General features: G+C 47.2%; 1 protein-coding gene across 1 annotated transcript in view; it reads right to left on the bottom strand.

The window, feature by feature from the left end:
• LOC147733265 (sperm-specific sodium:proton exchanger-like) overlaps positions 1–27,657 on the bottom strand; it is a 4,638,748-nt gene that overhangs the window by 809,815 nt on the left and 3,801,276 nt on the right. Inside the window, exon 15 of the mRNA XM_086958943.1 lies at positions 13,913–13,964. Within this exon, the coding sequence (XP_086815069.1) occupies positions 13,913–13,964 (52 nt within the window). The remainder of the gene's footprint in view (positions 1–13,912; positions 13,965–27,657) is intronic.

The raw sequence follows: 27,657 nt of genomic DNA on the forward strand, positions 1-27,657 counted from the left end.
AAAACCCTGTGGAAACCCTTCTCGCAAGATCTTTGCAGCCTTCTGGTTGCCCTAACCCTGCAATGCTGCTTCTAGCTTGTCTACCCTAACTGGCATTGGAGACCATTGGCCCTGCCCCCTTTGCCCCCCTCCCTCCTGTGAAAGGCACCTGCTACTACCCACCTGCATTAAACCCCCCTTGCTGCCACTGTTGCTCCCTTGCTGCTTTCCTGGCGCTCCCCTGAAGCAATTGACCAATGCATGCCTGCCTCCACATTTCGAGACATCATGCCTAAACTTACAAAACTCTCAGGTGCACATACCTTTGTTGAAATCCCAGCATTCCCCTCCCAATCCTGTCTGCCCTCTGCCTGTTCCACTTACCCCATCCCGGGTGGGTTTACCATGAAAGGGCCGATAAACTATCGGTCGCCCGCTGGCCATGAAGATTGTTTTCCCTGCCCTGGATGCCCCTATTGTATGCTGTCACAGATCCGTGTCTAACTCCCCCCATTTTACCTCAATGTCCCATGCCTTGCGTGCCCAAGATTTCTCATTGTATTGTGCCCACTCATATCCCCCCAGTGATCTGTGCCTTCCGGATTACATGCATGTATTTAAATAGCGCCACACAATGCTTTGGGTACTTCTCATAATAGACACTTGCGTATATTAAAAAGGCTGCTGTCCAGTTTTCAATGGTGAGGGGCACCCTTGGCCTCTTGGCTAATTCATACTCTTCTTCTTTCTAAACCTACTTCACGCGCACTTCCCTATGCAAATATTTGAGCATCTCAACATACTCACCCTTCCATATCCTTTCTTTAGTTGCCAACATTAAGTGTGCACCCAGCGGTTTGGTCACCTCCATATAAGGCAATTTTTTAATCTTCAATTCCTTGCTTTCTAATTTGTCTTTCATCTCTGCTGCCCTCTATTCCCTTGTGTCACCCGTCCCCTCAGTCTTATTTTCCTCTGATGCATTTGCGGACGCATTATGTGCGTTGTCCGTGCCCACCCCAACATCCAACACATACTTGCCTCTCTGCAACCCCCCCCTCTTCCAACATCCGCTCATCCCCATCGCTACCAACACCATTGTTGGTTTTTTTGCCCTATTTCCAGCATTTTACATGGCTCTAAGGAGGGTGCCGGTTGTGCTGCAGTCCACCTTGCCATGGGAGCTGTAGTCTGAGCCAATCTCGATGTCCGACCCGTAGACTCTGCCGGCCGTCGTGACACCAGTAACACACTATAAGACACATTACTCAGCCCCCCCCTCATCCTCTTCTTCACCCTCTCTTAATTCACCCTCTTCCAGGCTGTCCTCATCATAAACTAATTCCTCCTGCCCTTTCCGATACTCCTTCTGTTGCCCAAAATGGCCCCATTTTCGCTCCACCTGAGGTGTCGACTGCACCCTCCTATGATCATTAGCACCCTTGCTGGATGTCATCCCGTGTCCTTGTTGCCCTGTAGACCTGTGAGGTCCATTGGGTGTTGGGGCCAGTAAGACCACTCAGGGCCTACTTCTGCCAGCCACTTTGAGTTCTCACGCCATCACTGGGCATGCCGCACGAGGCACTACCCTCCTTTCTCCTAGGAGCCCCTGGCCCGCTCCCAGCTCTGCCTAGTCTGTCCCCTGCCACGGGTTTTCAACCTGAAATAAAAGGGACTGGTCTGGTCTGCTGGCCCTCCAACCCCTGTCCCTGACCTCCCAACTCCACTTCCTACCTACCCCCAAAGTGCACTCTGCCAACGCACGCCTTACTTTACATAAACCTAGAGCTTCCTCTCCACCCACCCCCTCCTCCTCATCTTAAATCCATTCCAGTCCTGCATAAACCCCAGCCCGAGCCCTACTGGGGCCGCATCCAGACCCAAGGAGCCACTACCCTGACCCCACCCTTCCATCTCACCACCCTCCTTACCCCTCAGCCTCAGACCCTTGGTCTCCACACGCAAAGACCCTCCCTGTGCCATGTAAGCATCTATCTGCCCCACCCTGTCTTAACCCCTCACCTCCTTATGCCAGGACTTGAAAATGTCTTGGCTTCCCCCTGCTGGGTCCAGCCATTCGGGTGGGCACCCCCTCCTCTCCCATTCCCCAAAAACCTGGGCTTACTTCCACTCCCTCCCCTTCCCTACCGGTGGGACCAAGGAACCCATCCTTGACCCCCTTGTGGCCACCCCTTCCCATCTGGCTGCCCTCCCCACCCACCTCTTCCCCCAACAACCCTTGGGATTTATCCCCACTCCCCAGCCCAGGAAAACCCAGTGCCTCCTGCCTAACTGCTCTCAGGCCTTGTAGGCTTCCCCTTGTGGGGCCTTCACCAGTTGTCAAGCCCATCTCCAACCCCCCCCACGGGGAATTTCCTCTTGGGATGCCTGCTCTTCCTTTCCTCCCTCCCTGCCCTTAATCATGCACTCTGTGCCTGAAGCATCGGGTGCGCTCCTCCTGCTCCTCCCCCTCAGACTGGGAACAGTCAAGGAGCTGGCATGGGAGATGAGCAACGCGCTCCTCCAGTGAGCCCCGCCCGCACCTTCGCCGGAGCACCCACGAGAACGCGAGGCTCAGTCTCAGCGTTGATCAACAGGGCTGCCCTCCTGGCATAGGAGCGGCCCCACACACTCACCTCCTGTTACTTGGCCCACCTAAGGGACTCGCAAGCCGCGACGGCGAACGCTACCCTCGAGGACGCACGCCTCGGGGTCTGCCCATTCCCATGGGCCTCCAGCAGCAGAAGGTCGAGCCGCACGGTCTCGCGCAGGAGCCGGACCGCTTCCAGTACGCGATAATCCATGCCTGCCATTGACAGTCAGCCTGCCAACCAAAAGTCTGACAAACTGTTAAGCCAAGTAAGTAAACCTCACTAACCCTAACACAGCGCCTGACACAAAAAACGTTAACTGCCACTACACTCCTAGCCACCAGGTCACCAAACCTAAAATGGTGGCTGGAAGCCCCCCAAACCCGCAATTATAGTCCTTGGCTACATTTTGGCTATACATAAAAATCTACCAACTTGCAAAATGGCCACTAATCGGTCTGCCCCTTCCCCCTCCCAATATGCCCTGGGGCCAGACCTCACCGGGTTTGGCCATCCCCCAAATTCCCCCTCTTGTCCCTCACCCCACCCTGCCGGTGAAGCTCCGCGGGCTATATTCACCACACGGGACCCTGGGCCGGTTGGCTACAAGCCCTCCAGGCCTGTCCTTAGTCTGTCGCTGGACAGCCAGAATCCCCACTACTTAGCCCGTCCCGAGCAGGTTGCGGCACTCCTAGTCACCTAGGGAGCACAACAGCACTCTCTACCCCTCCATGGCCCGAGTGCGCCCGCTGCACGTCCCTGCAGTCTTTAAGCTATGGAGCTAATGGGCTCTGAAGGATGGTGAAAGATGCTCCGGGAGCTCCCAGGTTACGCATCCGCCATGCTGCCTTGGCCTGACACACCCCCTGAATTTTTAGGTATTATTACCAGCATGTGTCCGTGAGTGAATTTCTAGGCTTAGTGCCTCTCACACAGAGGTTTACTCAGCGTTCTTTTTCTACAAGAGCTGCTGAATGTCATGGAAGACTCTGAATTATTAATTATTCTTTGCCTTATTGTTAGATGTTTTCATAAACAGTTATATCGTTCCATAAACAATACAAACTTTAATTTATGGCATTTTTTCTAATTTTCTTCTGCTTTAAACTTTCCGATTACTTTCAAACTGTCTGTTGTATTGTGTTTGCATTATTGAGTTTTGTCTTTTGAAGGTATTGCCCAGCTAATGTCCTATGTTTCAATCTCAGTACGTTCCAACAACCGCCAGTCTTCTGCTCCTGTCTTCTCCTTCCAAATGTTTAGGTCCTTTCTTGTGTATGCTGAACCCCTACTCCTGAATTCCCTTTCCCTGCAGAAAATAGGCTCTCTGTGTTTGATAGACTTGTTCCATCTCAGCAGGGACGCCAACAAGGTGTCAGTTAACTAGTGTGGTTGTTTGTTGCTGTGCCCTATTAGGGAAGGGGGTGGGTTACAACTGCTGGGTCGATACAGGGGTGGAATTCAGTGGGAATGGATTTAGAGGTATGATTTCATACTTTGAGGCCAAATGAAAGGAGTCAGACGTCAAATGTAGCATATGGTTGTCTGGTTTAACTAATATGACAGACAACTGTGAAAATGCTTCCAGGCAATGTCAAAGGAATGAATAATTAAGCTAAAAGATATAGATAAAATGTAGAACTATACAAAGTCACAGAATGCATGCGGGTATTTTTTACAGGAGACACACCTGGTGACACACAAAGGTATCAGAATAGTGCTAAAAGTTGATTCTGACAATAGGAGACTGGAAAGATTATGTTTCTCCTTACGAAACCTCACATGTCCAAGAGATAATTGGCCTTCATCATGCTGCAGCATTGCATAGATCCTTCATCCTGGGGAGAAAAGTCCCTTTTAAATTACTCTCCTGGAGGCACTTTTCTCTAAAGTAGACACTTTCTCCACAGCTGTAACAAGGTAGTGTTCTGAAGTTGGGCGGTAACAGAACCCCGTAATTTGTAGCAGAAGTAGTAAATCTTACATCAGAAATGGAAAGTCCTTCAGTAGCATTACTTCATTCATAGTGGTAGTTTGGAAGCGGCTGCTCTGCTAAAAGATTCTCTGTATGCGGAGAGTCCTCCAACAGAGGATTAACCATTTCCTCAAAAAATCACAATATTTTCCATTACCATTAAACTTTAAATCTTTAGAGACCATTTAGGTCTGTCTTTACTGTTCAACTGTCACCTGACTGTATGCATTGATAAAAAGAGAGCTGTCATAGTCCTACTAAGAGAAGGGCTTAGGTTCCACTCACAATTTGGTCACTCTGATTACAGGATTTGAGTGGGCTGCATGTATTACACTTTTTGGCTTGTGGCAAAGTTGATACTCCATGCAGTACGAGTGAGTTGGTCATGGGGGCAGGCTAACAATCATAACTATAGGCCTGATCAATTTATAATGAAATATTATGATAAAGGCAGTAGGCCTGATGTATGTATTGTGAAAAGCATGTTAAAGTTAATAGGCAGGTGTGAATTGTTATTACTCTATATTAAAGCCTACAGATAGTTATTTTGTTGTTTGGAATCTCATAAATTACTGTAGCGGGCAAGGGGTTTGACGGTGGACACCCACCTTTTACAAACCCTGGGCATTTTACTGTGATGATTCTTGTTAAGTCCTGTCTAGTGGGGCTGTGTATTCTTTTGCAAGCTGTATTTTTATAGATATTTGTCATTTACAATTGTTTAAATGATGGTTGGCAGTTATTTTGAGCCATTATGACAACGCCAATAGGCCTGACCTACTTATTGTGAAAATCGTGTTTTAAAGAAAATAGGCTTTCAAAGATGGATTGTTAACACACTGTGCTGAATCTTGTAGGCAAGTACTTATTACATGTAATTTCACAGATGAGTGTAGTAGGCAAGCGTAATGGTGTTAGTGATCGATTAAATGTTATGACAAAGCCATTTGGGTTAATTATTGTGAAAAGCCTACATTGGATTATTATTACACTGTGCAAAAGACTGTAGGCAGGTTCTTTACTAAAGCATGAGTATAGCGAGAAACCTTAGTAAACCCTGTTGGGAGTGATACTATTTTGCTTCGCCAACTGTAATTGTTTTAACATTTGCAGGTGTATTGCAGTATGCGTGATGGTAGCTTTGTGTGCTATCTTATGCTTAGTGCAGCAGGATTCAGTTGGCTATGGTGACAAACCAATGATGACAGTTATTGGATTGGTTTGTGTGCTGGGAAATGTTGTGCCAAGTGCCAATTATTAGGAAAAGCTATTGTAAAGGCAGTGGGTCTGGCTTATTAATTGTGACAAGCCCTGGTGTGGGGAATTCCTATCTCCCGACGACGCTTGAAACATCTAAATTTCCTACAAGGGCAAGAGGTTTTAATTTCTAACTTGTCCAAAGGACAAGTAGACAGTCTTGCAGTAATCTGATACCCAGCTGTTCAACTCTTTTGGACACAGCCAGTTAATAAAGAGCTCTGAGCAGTTTATCGGCAGTGAAAGGGTCAATGCAAAAGCTGGGGCCTGCACTTTAATTTCCCCACAGCAGAACAAAATCATGATGGAGCAGAGCTCAAAGTTGCAGCTCCATATAAAACATTCACAGCACGGTCAGGTAAGAGTCTTTTTGCTTTCTCCCGAGGTTCTTGTGTGGCTTCCAGGCCATCCCCTGGTCCAGCGACGGCTCGTGGAGGGAGTTACGGTGGGGCAGGAGGGTGGGGAGGGGGAGGGGCAGGGTGGAGGTTGCTAAAAACCGGCATATGGATAATTGCAGGTAAGTAAACAATTTAATTAATAAAACGAATTTCGTAGCTCGCACTGCATTGCATTTTGCGATGCAAGGCGCACTACGAAATTCGTTTTATTAATTAAATTGTTTACTTACCTGCAATTATCCATATGCCGGTTTTTAGCAACCTCCACCCTGCCCCTCCCCCTCCCCACCCTCCTGCCCCACCGTAACTCCCTCCACGAGCCGTCGCTGCCCTGGTCCAGCGACGGCTCGTGGAGGGAGTTACGGTGGGGCAGGAGGGTGGGGTGGGGGAGGGGCAGGGTGGAGGTTGCTAAAAACCGGCATATGGATAATTGCAGGTAAGTAAACAATTTGATTAATAAAACGAATTTCGTAGCTCGCACTGCATTGCATTTTGCGATGCAAGGCTCACTACGAAATTCGTTTTATTAATTAAATTGTTTACTTACCTGCAATTATCCATATGCCGGTTTTTAGCAACCTCCACCCTGCCCCTCCCCCTCCCCACCCTCCTGCCCCACCGTAACTCCCTCCACGAGCCGTCGCTGCCCTGGTCCTTTCATTTTCTTCCAGATTCAGCTCCAGAACACAGACATCACTGGAATTTAAGAGGCAGCCTTAAGGGCATAATGGCTCCTGCTCTGTCTTTAACCTTGTGACCCCCCCTGCCTTTTATTCTGTGCTTCACCCTTGAGCCTCAAATCGGCCCAAGATCCCTCCTCACCCTCGCACCAGGGCCTACAGTAAAGCTCATGCTTTCCTTTCTCATGCAGCCACTGCACAATCCTTAGGCCCGCCCTCATTTCTCTCCTTGCACTGGGCCTCTGTCTCAGGGCATCTTAACATGCCGCTGTAGCAGCTACAGCAGCTGTTGAATTCTTAAGGGCCTCTTCTTTCTTCAGGTCCAGACAAAGGTTCATAATTAAAATGAAATGGTGGATGGATATATACATGGATGAATGAGTAAAAGGATGTATGTAAGAATGGATGAGTTAAAGAATGAATGTATGGATGAGTGTAAGGGTGAATGAATTGATGGATGGGGTGAAAGTGGATGGATGCGTGAAAGGATGGATGCAAGGATGGATGAGTGAAAGAATTGAGTGAAATGGTGAGTGAATAGATGAGGTGAAAGTGGATGGATGAGTAAAAGGCTGAATGGTTGAATAAAAGGATGGATTTATGGATGAGAGAAAGAGTGGATGAATGGCTGATGGAGTGGGTGGATGGCAGATGGAGTGGGTGGGTGGATGGTTGGGTGGATGGATGGCTGCGTGGAGGGATGGATGGCTCTGTATACGGATGGATAGATCGGTGGAAGGATGGATAGATTGATGGGTGGGAGGATGGATGGAGAGATTGATGGGTGGGAGGATGGATAGATTGATGGGTGGAAAGTTGAGTGAAACCGTGGATGGAGGGATGAGTGAAAGAGAGGATGGATATGAGTGAAAAGGAGGATGGATATGAGTGAAAAGGAGGATGGATGGGGTGAAAGACGGAAGAGCAAAAGGATAGATGGAGGGATGAGTGAAAGGGTTGATGGATAAGAGTGGAAAGGAGGATGGAGGGGTGAAAGATGGAAGAGCAAAAGGATGGCTGGATGGAAGGATGAGTGAAAAAGTGGATGGATATGAGTGAAAGGGTGGATGGAGGGGTGAAAGTGGATGGATGGATGAGCGAAAGGATGGATGGATGTATGAATGGAAGGAAGGAGGGATGGATGTGTTTGAATTATTGATTTGGAGCTGGAAGGATAGATTGGGACCCATGGGCATCATGAAGCACTCGCTTTGGCAGCTACAGTGGGGGTGGAGCTCTTGATGAGCCTCTTCTGTATGCAGTTCAGCAGACAAAGGCCCATAATTAATATGTACGGGTGAGTGAGTGAAAGGATGGATGTGTGGGTGAAAGGGTAGATAGATGAGTGAGTATGAGTGTAAGTGTGGCTTCCTAGATGGATGAATGAGTGAAAGGATGGATGATAGAGATGGTGGATGGACGATGGATGTGTTGATGAAGGAAAGGGTGAAAAGATAGATGGGTTGCAGGATGGATGAATCAGTAAGTAAAAGGATGGATGAGTTAAAGGGTAAATTGATGGATGAGCGGAAGATGGAAGAGTGAAAGGGTAAATTGATGGATGGGCAGAAGAATGGGTGAGCGAAAGGATGAACAGATGGCTGAGATGGATAGATATGTTTGGGGATGCATGGGTAGATTTGGATGTGGATGGGCAGATGGATGATTTGACGAACAGAATGGTGAAAGGCTGATGAAAGAATGCATGGAAGACAATTTAAAGGTGAAATGTTAGATATCAGTGGGTGAATGAAAGGATGAATGGGTAAATCTGCAGAAAAGAGGCAAAATATGGAAATCACTAGTATTCAAATATTTCTATACTATGAGCCTGACATAACCAGAGAGGCTATTATCCGAGCTCTTATATAATGAGTGCTGCCAATTTTTGACAGCGCACTACATGATCGCACCAAAGGGACAAGTGGATTTTGTACAGGACAAGTAGATTGATGAAGCTACCTGTCCCATGGACAAATAGATATTTTATTAAATTCCACAGCCCTGCAATGCCAGTAGGCCTCGAAACAGTGAATTGCTATCACATTATTTACAGGCTGTAGATAGGTTTTTGGTTACATGTAATCTCACAGATTACCATCGAGGGCAAGGGTTATGGTGTTGGTCACTAACATTGACAAACCCCGGGAACAGAATTTCACTGTGATGATTCTTGTTAGACCCTATTGAGAGGGGCTGTATAGTGTTTTACATATTCTTTGAGAAATTAATGCCCAATGATTGTCAGCTTCTACACGTCTGTAGTCCTGAGCTGTATGTAGTGCCAATCCTTTGGTAAAGGGTGGAGGCCTTATCAGTTCATTGGGAAATTTTATGCCAGATTCCCTATGTGTGATTTGTTTGTAATGAAAAGTTAAGGCATAGCAAGTAGATGTTACTTATTTTTAAAAGTATAGGTAATGTCAGGCACCTTTTAAAGGTGGATTGTTAATACTCGGTGCTGAAGTTGGGAGGCAGTCATTTTGTTACCTGGAATCTTCTAGATTACTGTAGCAGACAAGGTAAGTATGTAAAAAAATTCTTTATTGCATGACTAATAAAAATCTTTGCAGTAGGCAAGGGTTTTGGTGCTGGTGACCCACTTGAACATACCATGGAGATAGACGATTTGCACTCTGGTAATCATTATTAGGCGATATTAGTAGGGATTTTGTATTGTATTGTTAACCGTATTTTTTGCAATATTTGTAATTTTTCTATGGTACATGTTGGAACTGGGATTTCTGGTTGGCTAAGGCTTACGCCAAAGTCAGGCAGAAACCACCATTCAAGTCAGGGCAAGGGAGTCACACGAAAAGATAACCCCTGCTCACCCCCTTGGTAGCTTGGCACGAGCATACAGGCTTATCCCGGAGGCAATGTGTAAAGCATTTCCGCATGCACACAACAGCAACAACATCCTAGGCACACCACAAAAGTAACTACACACATGGTTATATAAAAATAAATTTTGTATTGTCAAAACACATCAGATAGTAATCACACAATGTACATTGTGCCAACTGGCACGGGCAATATTCACAAGGGATTATTTACACCAGGACAGGACCACGTGGGCCACTGTCAGAATCAACACTTGCAGAAATGCCACTTCTAGAACATAGAATAAGTGTAGCACAAAATAACAATTATAGACCACAACTAGTAACCACTGGTAACAGGTAGGTACACACTACGCAATACTAATAACCACAGGCATAGATCACGCATGGACACATAACCTCTCTAGTATAACATACTAGGCAAAGCAAACTTCTAAGCATTAGAAGTATAACAGAAGCATAAATGCAAAGCACATTATGCAGCAATCACATTTCGGCCTAACTAGTAAAAATGCAGTAGGCAATCTCCTCACTAGGCTAAACACATTAGACTCTGCCTCCTAAGAATAAATCACATTTAGGGGTGTAACTCACAGTGAAGCAAACTCTCACTAACATAAACCTATAAAGGTAAAATAACCTCATAATCATAGTAACATCACATTACGCAAAAATCACATTAGGGCCTTGCGCCCTACCCATATACCAGCCCCCTGGCCAACTGGCCATCTCAAATGCCCTGTGTCCAGAATGTCAGGGCGCGCTGCCACGCAGCGCCAGTCAGGGGTGTGCCACTGGCGCAAAACCGAAATGCTGCAGCTCCCCACTAAGTGCTGGGCAGCTGGGAACAGTAACAGGGCCTAAACGTTGCAGCTGCCTACTAATTGCTGGGCAGCTGGGAAACAACAAAACTGTGACAGGGTCCTCACTGACCCTAGAACAGGACTGCGCCAACTGTTGGAGCCATCTGGCTCTGAAGGCAACTGTGCTCCTTGGAGCCCTCTGGCTCTAACATCATAATGAGGCAAAACATGGGGTCAAGAACCTGGGCCCTTCAAAGAAATATAGCCCACGTTGGAGCCTTCATGGGGCTCTACACAAAATATGCCCCCGGAGGGGGCACACACAGGCTCTGGGACCACCTGGGGTCCTAACACAAATGTCCCCCAAAATGTGGGAGTGGCCCGCTCCAAGACGGGGCCGCTTGAGGGACAAAATTCCCATCCTGGGCAGCACGGGCCCACGGGGCCTGGGGACCCCCCCTGGGGGCCCTCTTCAACAAAAGAAATGCCCAGTCGTTGGAGCCCTCTGAGTCTCTGTAAAAATGTTGGGGCAGCCCACTGCCATCCGGGGCTGCCCTACCTACGCCCTTGTTGTGCCTCTCTCCGGCACTAACAGCAGCCCCCACGGAGCCCCCCCAGCCCTTTTTACTCACCGGGGGCTCCTCCTTCCCTCGCGGCGGGGGCGGCTCTTTCTGGCGGCAGGGTGCGCGGGGCTCTCCCTCTACATGGGAGCCCCATACCACCACTCACGCCGGCATCTTCACTCGGTCCCCCATCTCAGGACCGGGCTCATCACCGGCAGTTGGGGAGGAAGGGTAGGCTCCTGACCTCCTCTCTCAGCACCATTTCCAGCCGCCCTTCTTTTTCCGGCCGCATTCTCTCTCCCGCTGCCCCACCTACAACCAGGGGGGCCGCGGTTCACGGCGGGCGGACTTCCTTACCGAGGGGTAGGCTCCCTCTATAATTAAAAATAGGCAGCATGGTGGCAACTTACGGGGTAGGCTCCCGTTTAAAATACAAATAATACCTGAAAGCGGCAATATGCGGCGTGGGCAGCCGCGGAAGCAGAATAAAAGCTCTACCAATCGCTTAGGGGCAAAATCAAGCGCTCCCAGGCGCTAGTGAAAAACAAAGCGCTCTCAAGCGCTAGGGGCCAACTAAAACGCTCCCCAGCGCTAGTGGCCCAAAAGTTCAGCACTCCCCAAAGCGCTGTAAATCCAGATCAGGGACAAGAGAGGTGGAGCACAGCAGCTCCCAACAAAGAAAAGTCCTCCAGCTCCCCCAGGAAAGTCCATCAGGTGTCCAGGAGCTGGGCAGGGCCCAGGGAGCCAAGCCTTCCCCTGGGCCCCAGCAGCAGCACGCCCTGGTTAATTCCAGTCAGAAACAAGAACACTTTCAGAGTGTCACAGCACCCTTTTTATACCCAAAATCCTTTGTCTAGCAGGGTGCAGGCAATGTGAGAACCAGTTACAACTGGTTATGGGGAACTCCTTTCACTGGCCAGGCTAGGGACATCAGACGCACCACAGGGGGTGGAGCCAGCATTGTGTGTGGAAAGCCCAGCCCTATTCAGGTCCCAGGTGTACCCCTCCCTCGCATCAGCATGCTAATCTCTCCATTCACCACCGGGGCAGACTCATCCTGACTCCTGGAGCCAGGCTCACCATCCAGCTCCAGCCAATCACACGCCAGACACAAATTACACAAACATGCCAACTTCTAGAAGTGGCGCTTCCACACTAGACACAATCATGCTGCATACATCATTGCGCAGCATTCAACCTCACGAGTTCGCACATACCAAACTCGACCCTGCACTCCCCACACATCAGGAACTACCATGGTCACACATATTCCCCATGCATTCCTATGGGAGGGCAGGTCACTCTCACCACACACACAGAGAGCGCACGCACTTTACACTGGACCACAGTGAACAAGTGCGCAGAGACCTAAAATCACCAACACCAGGTTACAGAAACAGGCTAGGAAAAAGCAAAAAGTTTTGGGGTGAACCTGCCAAAAAGAGCCGGGTCCAACAGTACATATAATGGTTGCTTTGTGGGAAGGCTTATGAACCAACACAGTAAGTATTAGTTGCTCATGGTGAAAAGCCAAATATAAAGGTTATAGGTTTGATTGTTTATAAGGAAAAGTTACGATAAAGGCATCAGGCCTGACATATTGACTGCTAAAAGCATATGGGAAGGTAAGTAGGAATTTATGGGTAGAATGTTATTACTCTGTATTAAAGCCTACATATAGGTATTTTGATACATGGAATCTCACAGATTACCATAGTAGTCAAGCATTTGGTGTTAGTTACCCCCTCTGACATCCCGTCGGTATAGAAGAAACCTTGTTAGGTTCTCTTAGGATAGATAGTATTTTTCTTTGTCAACCGTAATTGTCTGTACTATGTAATTTTATGACTGCATGCCTGATCCTAGCCTTGTGGGAAAGCTTATGCTCAGTATAGGAGGCCTCAGTTGGTTATGCTGATAAGCAATTGATAACAACTGTGGCCCTTATTTATGAGGCCTTGCGTCAGTTTTGTACACCAGCGGCGAACAAAATGCGCCATGTTGCGCCATATTTAAAAAGTGACGCATCTAGGTAGATGCGTCACTTTTTAAACCCTTGCGCCACATTATACCTGCGTCAGGTGTAATGTATGCAGAGGGGGCGTTCCCCCGCAAAAAGCCTCGTAATAGTGACGCAGTGAAATCTATGAGATTTCACTGCGTCACTTTTAGGATGCTGTTGCGTCAAAATCTTGCGCCTGCCTCACAGCAGGCGTAAGACTGACGCAAGCCCTTTCACATGGGCCTTTCCCCATGTGAAAGGACGCATTGCTGGAGTTGCGTCACTTTTGTGACACACTCCAGCAATGCGTCACTTTTGCGCTTACAGATGCGTCAGAAATACAGACGTATCTGTAAGTCCTTGCGACATGATGCGTCATGCATTAAATATGACGCATCATTGGTGTCGCAAGGAGTGCGCAGTGAAAAGTGACGCATCGCTGTTTTCACGCAGCGATGCGTCACTTTTCATAAATGAGGCCCCTGTATGTTTAACTGGTTCACTAGAAAAAAATATTTCAGTTGTCTGTTGAAAGGTTTGAGTCCATCTTTAGTATACATAGTGCGTTTTCTAGTGAAATGTTATTAAGAATACTATTTCCCACATAAATCTTTGGGCAATGTGCCACCTCTCCAATCCGGTTGACTTAAACAAAAAATATAAATACATAAATATGACAATGTAACACTATATAGTCCCAAAAAGCACACTGCTTCTTTCTATTCAGTTTTTTAAACAACAGAACTCCTTCACCTATATGCACAGAGATTTGCTTCACTGAATACAAGTATACCTAAAAAATCTCGCATTACATACTGTACCTAACTCCTGCATCCCATCCTGTCGGTCTTTTTCCACGACATTCTTCAATCTCTATGAAACAATTTGTAAAGAACATCACTATTAACATAAAAAGTCTTTAACTTTTAATGAAATAATTGTTCAAAATAACTAACATATTTTTGTCAAGGGCTACCGTCAAAGGAATGTACATCTTATTTGACATTAAAACGGCTATTTTCGGTAGTAAATGTTTTTTTAACTAGGTTGTTTTTCATCAGTTGCCTTTCTATTATGTGGCTGAAATGAAGAGACATCCTAAGAACCATGCCAGTCATGTGTACAGAAAACAGATGCTATTTGAAAGAAAAAAAGCACAGGTTTTAATCTAATTGACCCTTAACTTCCTGTTTATCAATGTAGATTTACTACTATGCGTACTTTCAATACGACATATGCAAATAGCTTAGTTTTCTAAATTCATTAACTCCCTTTAACTCATTGGGATATTGGTAATTCATGAAAGGACAGGAAAGGGGAAATTACTTACTTTCAGTCATAGTTATCCATACTGTAAATCTTCATTGATGCCATAAACCTTTACATGGGTCAACACATATGTGGGATCCCAGAACACTTTTATAGGTCTGACTTGATAGCATTAAGCGGTCTTCTTACCTCTTTTAATCACAAAATGCATTACATATACATACGTATATATACATTAAAAGACCTTTAGTCAGCCTTCCTCCTATTGATCTGTTCAAGTACCTTTCACATTAAACTTCTGCCCAGACAATTACCCCAGCAGAAAAAGGTTAAACATTTAAAACATATACTGAGCATTGCAACACCCCAATGGGGCCCCTTCAGGGCCCCACTGGAACAAACATGGGAAGGACAGTGCCTGTCTGGTCAATTTAAGTAATGCCCTGAGAGCATTGTTAGATGCAATAGACGAGGGGAAAAGGCACAAATAAATTGGACAAAAAGAAAGAGTTTTGCATGAAGAGAATATATGAGCTTCCAGCTAATTCGCGTCTAAAATGGGGAACACCCTTAGAGCACATGGGGAGGTGACTCGAAAGTCAAAGGACTCTGCGTCCTTAATTGTCGGGGTCTCTGTCAAAAACGAATTTCCCTACGCTATATATATCGAAGAACAAAGTGCGGGGTGTCACGGTTCAGAACTCCTGCAGCTTACAGCCATAGCATCCCACTAATGGCAGAGAAAACTGAAAGACAAGCTAAAAGGCAAAGTCCTTCCGCTCCATTTAAGAATGTACAAGTCACAGAGCAGGGGCCTGGGCTGGAGCATAGACACTACCGTAGTGTCAAAAAAAACAAGGGGGGGTGGGGGTGGGGGGGGGGGGGCGGGGCATGAAGGGCGCAAAATGGCATCCCTGCCCAGAAGATAAGTGCAGGTATTGCCACGGGAGAGGACACTGGCCCGGTCCTGCACACCCAAGGGGCAGTTTATAACCACAGCTCCAGTGCGAACGCTCTGAAAGTTCTCATATTGCAAACCCCGAAATTCAATGTTACTGCCTGTTGAAAATGACCAACTTTTTAGTTGTACTACTACAGACTTTACCTTGACTGTTTTTGCTAGCTGTAGAACTCTGTGCACTTTACCCCACTAACCAGGGGTGAAGTGCCTGTGTTCCCCCTATCATCATGATGAATTTGGCATACCCCTGATTCTGGGGGACAGGGACAACCTTGTGGACTTTCCATTGACCCTATACAAATCACCGCCCGTTAAACAAATACAGTTGCATAGTTTTGAAGTGAAATATTGAGAAAAGCAGGCATGTAGTAACAGTTTGCATGTATGCTTTATTGTTATTTACATTCATATAGTATTCAGACCAAATGTTAAAAAAACACGTATATGAATCTTGCATCTTCATGCACCAAGCAAAAAAGGTCGCTGACTTTGGGTGAGGGCGTCATGCTTGTAAGTGCATTACAGTTTGAAAAGTAACTGCTGCTGCATTCCTGGTCTCCAGCAATTTTCAGACAACAATAAAAATGTGAAGATAACTTCGGTGATTAGTGATCTTTATAGAGAGAGATCAGAGGTCTGACTACTGGAAGTTTTGAATCATGGTACGGTAGCCACAATGTGGTAATATGCCTCCTGCAAAGAACGTGTACCAGGCAGATCACAAAATGCATATCATGTAAATAGGTCAGTGAGTTACTGCTTTTGTCTGAGAGATTCTTTTGCTATTTGCAGTTTATAAGTTAAAATCCTAACATTAAACAGTGAGCTATTAACCGTCATCAAAGAGCTGCATGAAAACTGCAAGGTTTAGATTAGAACGTTATGATTTTTACCCAGTCTTTCTTTATCCTAAGGTTGGAAAATGGGTTCATTAGGATGGAAATCAATTCTGATTATTAAAGAGAACCCCCAACCATGGTGTTATGTTTTAAGTTCTGGATTTGTGCTTCTCTAGTGTTGCAAAGCCATCTCTGCCCTAGGCACTCCCCAACTTTTTGCTGACTTGTACTGGTGGTACCTCACTCTGACTGACCCTGGCCCCTCTGACTAACAAGGCCCAGGGCCAGTGCTATGTTGAAAGAGACACTTACAAATACAGTAAAAGCACCTACATTCAATAGGGTGCACTATGGGTTAGGGTACCTCCATGATTTACATGACCTCTCCTATACGGCCCTAGTACATAATGGGGCATAGAGATTGAAACTACCTTTAAGTCCCTAGTATATATATTAGGGCATAGTGGTTTAGACTGAGGCCAGCAGCCCTTCCTGCACTTGCAAGTGTGCACTGCTGTAGCCTGAGTTCAGTTTAAAAGCAGGCCCGTGTTGAAGGACTGCTTTTAAAATGCAAATTGTGCCCAATTTTGACTTTTGGGTTTGGGGCACTTAAATATTGATAAACTACAATGTTGGGGCATTTTAGGTATCCGCAGGTGTTCCCCTAGGTGTCCCATGGGTTAGAGGTCAGGTATCTACAAGGAGGACCCTTATAAAATGAGTGTTATATGCCCTGGATTTAGTAAAATTGCACATTTCACTGCCTACATTGTAGTATAGTGCTTCCCAAAATCGTCTTTTGTGCTAGGAGCACTGTGAATTGAGGATCTGCAATATTTTGATATAATTAGAACCCCTAAAGTCTTTCCTATGTATTCTAGGGGTGGGCCCTGTAGGTATAAAAAAGATCCTTTTATAGGCCCTGGTTTTGGAGAAATTGGGCAGTTAATTTTTTTAGGTTAACATTGCAAGAGCAGGGGCGGCCTTAGGCATGTGCAAGCTGTCCACCTGCACAGGGCCACCAAACCACAGGAGCCACTACGCCAATATATATCCTTAATATAATAATCCTCTGAGGATGGATACAAATTTGGGTGGCGCCCCCTGGCAGGGATTTGGCGGCCTCCTGCTCTGTTTCACTTCCAAACACCCTGCCCCCCCGCCCCCCCCCCCCTCTTCACTGGCCTCCGCGCTCCGCCCCGCCCAGACCCCCTCTTCCGGGGACCCCTACCTAAGTACCCCTACCTAAATAACTGGAGAAAGCAAAGTCATACAACTAGGATTAAAGAACTCAGAATAATGTCAATGATAAATGCAACAATGTGGTATTGTTGAATTTATTCTAAAATGTAGAGACAAGAAGTTATAAGACTTTCTTGTCTGCAAACCACAATTCAGCCCTCTAGTGCCCTGCCTTGATTTGTCCGAGGTAAGTGGATTGGACTGGCTGTTTGAAGAGGTGAGAAATGACCCCTAGAGTTAGGAGGCCTATCTGGGAGTAGAGGTTGCTGGGCATAGGAATTCCAGAGCCAGGGGGAGGGGTAGTAAACAATGCTCTTCAAGAGAAGGAGACAAGCTGGAAAAATCACTTTTATTTACACCTCTCCCACAGCCGGATGGGGGGATTAAGGAGGAATTCCCAGATGTAAGGGGAGTGGACCTAGGTAGATGAAGCCACCCTGTAGGCTGGTTTAGTTCGTTCTGCTCCCTCTGCTGGAAAATCAGCCATGATGATTTTTGGAGAAATTCTGCTCTCTTTGAGTAAATAATGCCACACTTTAGTGGATGTGGTCATACCCTGGAGCATTGCCCTGCACCTCATTGGATGGGAGTGTCCTCCTATTTGACCCAGAGAACTTGGAATAAGTATCTGAAAGGGACAAAGCCTTTCAGATGATGCTGATTCAAACTTGGCAGAAGAAGTGTCCCTGCAGAGGAGTTTGATTTGAACCAACCAGGCCCTGGACTGAAGATTGTGCCTGTTGCACAAACTGGAATTTCAGTCCTATGAACTACCTTGCTTCAAAAGGACTAAAGAGTGGACTCCCTGCAAGCTGAAGGTTAACAGACCACAACTGGACCACCAAGAATCCCGAGCCTGGAAAACTACCAGTGAATTTGAAAGGGTTTTGTCCAAGTGGATTGTGGTAACTGAAGTCCATTTCAGGGACCATCTTGGAGATTCCAGACCCTTGGAGTAAGTTTTGGACACTTTGAGACCCTTTGGAAAACTTCAGGAAGAAGTTCCAGAGGTTTGGAGAAGTTTAGAGCAACCAGCCAAGTCGACAACCATCAACCATGAGTTGGCCTGCCGTCCAGGTTCCTTCTGCTGAAAAGCTCCAGGGGTCCGACTTCAGGGCTACATCGTGGTCGGCCTGAAACTTTGACTTTGAGCAGGTGCAGCGTGACCAGATATATATGCCCAAAAGTGTGCTATATCGTGCTAAATTTGTAAAAAGTCATATTCCCAGTTCCCTACATTGGATTTTTTTCATTTTAAAGAGAAACATATTTTGTATTTTTATAAATTGGTGTTGGATTTTTATTGTGTGTTGTGTCTTAATTATTTACAGAATTGGTGTTTTTAAATGCTTTACATACCTGCTCACAGCCAAGCTACCAAGGGTTGAGCATGAGAATAATTTTCGAGACCGGTACGGAGCTATATAGTGAGGCAGTGTCCTTATTGCCAGGGACAGATATACATTTGCCCCTACTATTAGCCCAATTTGTAAAAAGTCATATTCCCAGTTCCCTACATTGGATTTTTTTCATTTTAAAGAGAAACATATTTTGTATTTTTATAAATTGGTGTTGGATTTTTATTGTGTGTTGTGTCTTAATTATTTACAGAATTGGTGTTTTTAAATGCTTTACATACCTGCTCACAGCCAAGCTACCAAGGGTTGAGCATGAGAATAATTTTCGAGACCGGTACGGAGCTATATAGTGAGGCAGTGTCCTTATTGCCAGGGACAGATATACATTTGCCCCTACTATTAGCCCACTTTACAACATCCAGACCAAGGACTCTTAAACAATACTGTCTACAAGTATGAATGACATGTGACTCCTACACCCTGTAGTTTTATTTAACATTTCCTATACACAAATTTACACACCTATGATTGACTGCCTCTATGTAGTGTGAATGATGTAAAGTGCTGACACCCTGCACTGGTATGAGTGGCGCTATATTACTAATTAAATGCATCTGAGAGAGTGGTTATGGAGACTTGAGCAGCACTATTAAAGGGTTGTAGTGAGGGAATCCGTGGCGGAACTGGGTTGTTGAATACCAAGGCTGTCTATATGATTTCATCCCCAGCCTCCTTTATCCACCAACATACTCTCCCTCCACATTATCTCACTCTTCCAGGTTCTTTCTCATCTTTGCTTTCTCCTTTTTCTCAGTTTTCCTTATTTCCCTTCCTCCGTCTGCCAACAAATATTGGTGCCTTTCTCTTGTTCGGTTTTACATTCTGATGGTTTAAATAATGTACCGGTCTCTAAAAAAGAAAACAGTTACGCCTCACCTGCAGACACCAACTTAAATTAAGCATCATTAGCTTGCAGCCCACAAAGGAAATGCCAGAGTGGCTATTCTGGCCCTTTCTGCATTGTATATCCTTCCTGAAGAGCAGATATACCTTTTTCTCTTCTTTCTGCAAGAAACAAGGATCCCAGTCATCTTCCTTCCCTATGGATGGGAGAAGAGTGCGTGGCGATCGGTCTCTGACTGCCAGGGAACAGCCTGCCATTGAAATATGACGGGCAGTAATGCAGTCATCAATTGCGGTGGGACTGTCAACGACCCGGTGATGTGACATTTTCAACACCATTATAATCACCCCCTAAGTCCAACATTGTCAACCCCTGATAAGTTGCACTACTAGTGCTGAAAAAGTCCAATGGAGGTACCAATGGACGAGATGGTCTGGCCTCAAGGGTCTTGTTACCTCAGTGACAGAGTCACTGTCGCTCTAGTATGTGCTTCTTCGTATGCTTGCTTGCAAGACTGGAGGTGAACTGCATGGATTGTGGTGGACAGGCCTTCAAGGTTAACTCACACTTGCCACCGTTAGGTTCCACCTGCTGGTGCTAAGACACCAGGGCTTCTAAGGTCTATCGGGCCTTCTAAGGTGTAGCATCGGAATGAGCTCTGTCAGGAGTGTGGTCTGGTGGAATGGTCATGAAGGCTGAAAATCGTGCTCCAGTTCCAAAGTTATTAAACAACAGGGGGTGGTGATGGACATAGTTTCTGAGTTAAGCAGAATACTCTCACCCAGTCAAGAGATCAGGGCTTGATCCAACACCGTTTTTTAGCTCACTGCACCATCCCAGCTCAGAACCTGGCTACATGCAAATTAGTCTGTCCCTGGCCCAGTGCATCATGGGAACAGGGCAGACCAAACTACCAAGCCAATTCTTTCATTGGGAAGGAAACAAGCTTCCGGGGACCGGTTTCTGGCATTACAGCCGTCTTCGGCCCGGCTTGCTTGAATCCTGATGGTGCAATGAGCAAGGGACTCACGTCTGAGTATACCCTTCCACGCTTATGGTGGACAAAATAATTAAACAACAGGGGGTGGTGATGGACAGAGTTTCTGAGTTAAGCAGAATACTCTCACCCAGTCAAGAGATCAGGGCTTGATCCAACACCGTTTTTTAGCTCACTGCACCATCCCAGCTCAGAACCTGGCTACATGCAAATTAGTCTGTCCCTGGCCCAGTGCATCATGGGAACAGGGCAGACCAAACTACCAAGCCAATTCTTTCACTGGGAAGGAAACAAGCTTCCGGGGACCGGTTTCTGGCATTACAGCCATCTTCGGCCCGGCTTGCTTGAATCCTGATGGTGCAATGAGCAAGGGACTCACGTCTGAGTATATCTTTCCACGCTTATGGTGGACAAAATAATTAAACAACAGGGGGTGGTGATGGACAGAGTTTCTGAGTTAAGCAGAATACTCTCACCCAGTCAAGAGATCAGGGCTTGATCCAACACCGTTTTTTAGCTCACTGCACCATCCCAGCTCAGAACCTGGCTACATGCAAATTAGTCTGTCCCTGGCCCAGTGCATCATGGGAACAGAGCAGACCAAACAACCAAGCCAATTCTTTCACTGGGAAGGAAACAAGCTTCCGGGGACCGGTTTCTGGCATTACAGCCGTCTTCGGCCCGGCTTGCTTGAATCCTGATGGTGCAATGAGCAAGGGACTCACGTCTGAGTATACCCTTCCACGCTTATGGTGGACAAAATAATTAAACAACAGGGGGTGGTGATGGACAGAGTTTCTGAGTTAAGCAGAATACTCTCACCCAGTCAAGAGATCAGGGCTTGATCCAACACCATTTTTTTAGCTCACTGCACCATCCCAGCTCAGAACCTGGCTACATGCAAATTAGTCTGTCCCTGGCCCAGTGCATCATGGGAACAGGGCAGACCAAACTACCAAGCCAATTCTTTCACTGGTAAGGAAACAAGCTTCCGGGGACCGGTTTCTGGCATTACAGCCGTCTTCGGCCCGGCTTGCTTGAATCCTGATGGTGCAATGAGCAAGGGACTCACGTCTGAGTATACCCTTCCACGCTTATGGTGGACAAAATAATTAAACAACAGGGGGTGGTGATGGACAGAGTTTCTGAGTTAAGCAGAATACTCTCACCCAGTCAAGAGATCAGGGCTTGATCCAACACCGTTTTTTAGCTCACTGCACCATCCCAGCTCAGAACCTGGCTACATGCAAATTAGTCTGTCCCTGGCCCAGTGCATCATGGGAACAGGGCAGACCAAACTACCAAGCCAATTCTTTCACTGGGAAGGAAACAAGCTTCTGGGGACCGGTTTCTGGCATTACAGCCGTCTTCGGCCCGGCTTGCTTGAATCCTGATGGTGCAATGAGCAAGGGACTCACGTCTGAGTATACCCTTCCACGCTTATGGTGGACAAAATAATTAAACAACAGGGGGTGGTGATGGACAGAGTTTCTGAGTTAAGCAGAATACTCTCACCCAGTCAAGAGATCAGGGCTTGATCCAACACCGTTTTTTAGCTCACTGCACCATCCCAGCTCAGAACCTGGCTACATGCAAATTAGTCTGTCCCTGGCCCAGTGCATCATGGGAACAGGGCAGACCAAACTACCAAGCCAATTCTTTCACTGGGAAGGAAACAAGCTTCCGGGGACCGGTTTCTGGCATTACAGCCGTCTTCGGCCCGGCTTGCTTGAATCCTGATGGTGCAATGAGCAAGGGACTCACGTCTGAGTATACCCTTCCACGCTTATGGTGGACAAAATAATTAAACAACAGGGGGTGGTGATGGACAGAGTTTCTGAGTTAAGCAGAATACTCTCACCCAGTCAAGAGATCAGGGCTTGATCCAACACCGTTTTTTAGCTCACTGCACCATCCCAGCTCAGAACCTGGCTACATGCAAATTAGTCTGTCCCTGGCCCAGTGCATCATGGGAACAGGGCAGACCAAACTACCAAGCCAATTCTTTCACTGGGAAGGAAACAAGCTTCCGGGGACCGGTTTCTGGCATTACAGCCGTCTTCGGCCCGGCTTGCTTGAATCCTGATGGTGCAATGAGCAAGGGACTCACGTCTGAGTATACCCTTCCACGCTTATGGTGAACAAAATAATTAAACAACAGGGGGTGGTGATGGACAGAGTTTCTGAGTTAAGCAGAATACTCTCACCCAGTCAAGAGATCAGGGCTTGATCCAACACCGTTTTTTAGCTCACTGCACCATCCCAACTCAGAACCTGGCTACATGCAAATTAGTCTGTCCCTGGCCCAGTGCATCATGGGAACAGGGCAGACCAAACTACCAAGCCAATTCTTTCACTGGGAAGGAAACAAGCTTCCGGGGACCGGTTTCTGGCATTACAGCCGTCTTCGGCCCGGCTTGCTTGAATCCTGATGGTGCAATGAGCAAGGGACTCACGTCTGAGTATACCCTTCCACGCTTATGGTGGACAAAATAATTAAACAACAGGGGGTGGTGATGGACAGAGTTTCTGAGTTAAGCAGAATACTCACACCCAGTCAAGAGATCAGGGCTTGATCCAACACAGTTTTTTAGCTCACTGCACCATCCCAGCTCAGAACCTGGCTACATGCAAATTAGTCTGTCCCTGGCCCAGTGCATCATGGGAACAGGGCAGACCAAACTACCAAGCCAATTCTTTCACTGGGAAGGAAACAAGCTTCCGGGGACCGGTTTCTGGCATTACAGCCGTCTTCGGCCCGGCTTGCTTGAATCCTGATGGTGCAATGAGCAAGGGACTCACGTCTGACTATACCCTTCCACGCTTATGGTGGACAAAATAATTAAACAACAGGGGGTGGTGATGGACAGAGTTTCTGAGTTAAGCAGAATACTCTCACCCAGTCAAGAGATCAGGGCTTGATCCAACACCGTTTTTTAGCTCACTGCACCATCCCAGCTCAGAACCTGGCTACATGCAAATTAGTCTGTCCCTGGCCCAGTGCATCATGGGAACAGGGCAGACCAAACTACCAAGCCAATTCTTTCACTGGGAAGGAAACAAGCTTCCGGGGACCGGTTTCTGGCATTACAGCCGTCTTCGGCCCGGCTTGCTTGAATCCTGATGGTGCAATGAGCAAGGGACTCACGTCTGAGTATACCCTTCCACGCTTATGGTGGACAAAATAATTAAACAACAGGGGGTGGTGATGGACAGAGTTTCTGAGTTAAGCAGAATACTCTCACCCAGTCAAGAGATCAGGGCTTGATCCAACACCGTTTTTTAGCTCACTGCACCATCCCAGCTCAGAACCTGGCTACATGCAAATTAGTCTGTCCCTGGCCCAGTGCATCATGGGAACAGGGCAGACCAAACTACCAAGCCAATTCTTTCACTGGGAAGGAAACAAGCTTCCGGGGACCGGTTTCTGGCATGACAGCCGTCTTCGGCCCGGCTTGCTTGAATCCTGATGGTGCAATGAGCAAGGGACTCACGTCTGAGTATACCCTTCCACGCTTATGGTGGACAAAATAATTAATCAACAGGGGGTGGTGATGGACAGAGTTTCTGAGTTAAGCAGAATACTCTCACCCAGTCAAGAGATCAGGGCTTGATCCAACACCGTTTTTTAGCTCACTGCACCATCCCAGCTCAGAACCTGGCTACATGCAAATTAGTCTGTCCTCAGCCCAGTGCATCATGGGAACAGGGCAGACCAAACTACCAAGCCAATTCTTTCACTGGGAAGGAAACAAGCTTCCGGGGACCGGTTTCTGGCATTACAGCCGTCTTCGGCCCGGCTTGCTTGAATCCTGATGGTGCAATGAGCAAGGGACTCTCGTCTGAGTATACCCTTCCACGCTTATGGTGGACAAAATAATTAAACAACAGGGGGTGGTGATGGACAGAGTTTCTGAGTTAAGCAGAATACTCTCACCCAGTCAAGAGATCAGGGCTTGATCCAACACCGTTTTTTAGCTCACTGCACCATCCCAGCTCAGAACCTGGCTACATGCAAATTAGTCTGTCCCTGGCCCAGTGCATCATGGGTACAGGGCAGACCAAACTACCAAGCCAATTCTTTCACTGGGAAGGAAACAAGCTTCCGGGGACCGGTTTCTGGCATTACAGCCGTCTTCGGCCCGGCTTGCTTGAATCCTGATGGTGCAATGAACAAGGGACTCACGTCTGAGTATACCCTTCCACGCTTATGGTGGATAAAATAATTAAACAACAGGGGGTGGTGATGGACAGAGTTTCTGAGTTAAGCAGAATACTCTCACCCAGTCAAGAGATCAGGGCTTGATCCAACACCGTTTTTTAGCTCACTGCACCATCCCAGCTCAGAACCTGGCTACATGCAAATTAGTCTGTCCCTGGCCCAGTGCATCATGGGAACAGGGCAGACCAAACTACCAAGCCAATTCTTTCACTGGGAAGGAAACAAGCTTCCGGGGACCGGTTTCTGGCATTACAGCCGTCTTCGGCCCGGCTTGCTTGAATCCTGATGGTGCAATGAGCAAGGGACTCACGTCTGAGTGTACCCTTCCACGCTTATGGTGGACAAAATAATTAAACAACAGGGGGTGGTGATGGACAGAGTTTCTGAGTTAAGCAGAATACTCTCACCCAGTCAAGAGATCAGGGCTTGATCCAACACCGTTTTTTAGCTCACTGCACCATCCCAGCTCAGAACCTGGCTACATGCAAATTAGTCTGTCCCTGGCCCAGTGCATCATGGGAACAGGGCAGACCAAACTACCAAGCCAATTCTTTCACTGGGAAGGACACAAGCTTCCGGGGACCGGTTTCTGGCATTACAGCCGTCTTCGGCCCGGCTTGCTTGAATCCTGATGGTGCAATGAGCAAGGGATTCACGTCTGAGTATACCCTTCCACGCTTATGGTGGACAAAATAATTAAACAACAGGGGGTGGTGATGGACAGAGTTTCTGAGTTAAGCAGAATACTCTCACCCAGTCAAGAGATCAGGGCTTGATCCAACACCGTTTTTTAGCTCACTGCACCATCCCAGCTCAGAACCTGGCTACATGCACATTAGTCTGTCCCTGGCCCAGTGCATCATGGGAACAGGGCAGACCAAACTACCAAGCCAATTCTTTCACTGGGAAGGAAACAAGCTTCCGGGGACCGGTTTCTGGCATTACAGCCGTCTTCGGCCCGGCTTGCTTGAATCCTGATGGTGCAATGAGCAAGGGACTCACGTCTGAGTATACCCTTCCACGCTTATGGTGGACAAAATAATTAAACAACAGGGGGTGGTGATGGACAGAGTTTCTGAGTTAAGCAGAATACTCTCACCCAGTCAAGAGATCAGGGCTTGATCCAACACCGTTTTTTAGCTCACTGCACCATCCCAGCTCAGAACCTGGCTACATGCACATTAGTCTGTCCCTGGCCCAGTGCATCATGGGAACAGGGCAGACCAAACTACCAAGCCAATTCTTTCACTGGGAAGGAAACAAGCTTCCGGGGACCGGTTTCTGGCATTACAGCCGTCTTCGGCCCGGCTTGCTTGAATCCTGATGGTGCAATGAGCAAGGGACTCACGTCTGAGTATACCCTTCCACGCTTATGGTGGACAAAATAATTAAACAACAGGGGGTGGTGATGGACAGAGTTTCTGAGTTAAGCAGAATACTCTCACCCAGTCAAGAGATCAGGGCTTGATCCAACACCGTTTTTTAGCTCACTGCACCATCCCAGCTCAGAACCTGGCTACATGCAAATTAGTCTGTCCCTGGCCCAGTGCATCATGGGAACAGGGCAGACCAAACTACCAAGCCAATTCTTTTACTGGGAAGGAAACAAGCTTCCGGGGACCGGTTTCTGGCATTACAGCCGTCTTCGGCCCGGCTTGCTTGAATCCTGATGGTGCAATGAGCAAGGGACTCACGTCTGAGTATACCCTTCCACGCTTATGGTGGACAAAATAATTAAACAACAGGGGGTGGTGATGGACAGAGTTTCTGAGTTAAGCAGAATACTCTCACCCAGTCAAGAGATCAGGGCTTGATCCAACACCGTTTTTTAGCTCACTGCACCATCCCAGCTCAGAACCTGACTACATGCACATTAGTCTGTCCCTGGCCCAGTGCATCATGGGAACAGGGCAGACCAAACTACCAAGCCAATTCTTTCACTGGGAAGGAAACAAGCTTCCGGGGACCGGTTTCTGGCATTACAGCCGTCTTCGGCCCGGCTTGCTTGAATCCTGATGGTGCAATGAGCAAGGGACTCACGTCTGAGTATACCCTTCCACGCTTATGGTGGACAAAATAATTAAACAACAGGGGGTGGTGATGGACAGAGTTTCTGAGTTAAGCAGAATACTCTCACCCAGTCAAGAGATCAGGGCTTGATCCAACACCGTTTTTTAGCTCACTGCACCATCCCAGCTCAGAACCTGGCTACATGCACATTAGTCTGTCCCTGGCCCAGTGCATCATGGGAACAGGGCAGACCAAACTACCAAGCCAATTCTTTCACTGGGAAGGAAACAAGCTTCCAGGGACCGGTTTCTGGCATTACAGCCGTCTTCGGCCCAGCTTGCTTGAATCCTGATGGTGCAATGAGCAAGGGACTCACGTCTGAGTATACCCTTCCAGGCTTATGGTGGACAAAATAATTAAACAACAGGGGGTGGTGATGGACAGAGTTTCTGAGTTAAGCAGAATACTCTCACCCAGTCAAGAGATCAGGGCTTGATCCAACACCGTTTTTTAGCTCACTGCACCATCCCAGCTCAGAACCTGGCTACATGCAAATTAGTCTGTCCCCGGCCCAGTGCATCATGGGAACAGGGCAGACCAAACTACCAAGCCCATTCTTTCACTGGGAAGGAAACAAGCTTCCGGGGACCGGTTTCTGGCATTACAGCCGTCTTCGGCCCGGCTTGCTTGAATCCTGATGGTGCAATGAGCAAGGGACTCACGTCTGAGTATACCCTTCCACGCTTATGGTGGACAAAATAATT

This window comes from Lissotriton vulgaris, chromosome 2_1, assembly GCF_964263255.1.
Source record: "Lissotriton vulgaris chromosome 2_1, aLisVul1.2, whole genome shotgun sequence".
NCBI classification, from domain to species: domain Eukaryota; kingdom Metazoa; phylum Chordata; class Amphibia; order Caudata; family Salamandridae; genus Lissotriton; species Lissotriton vulgaris.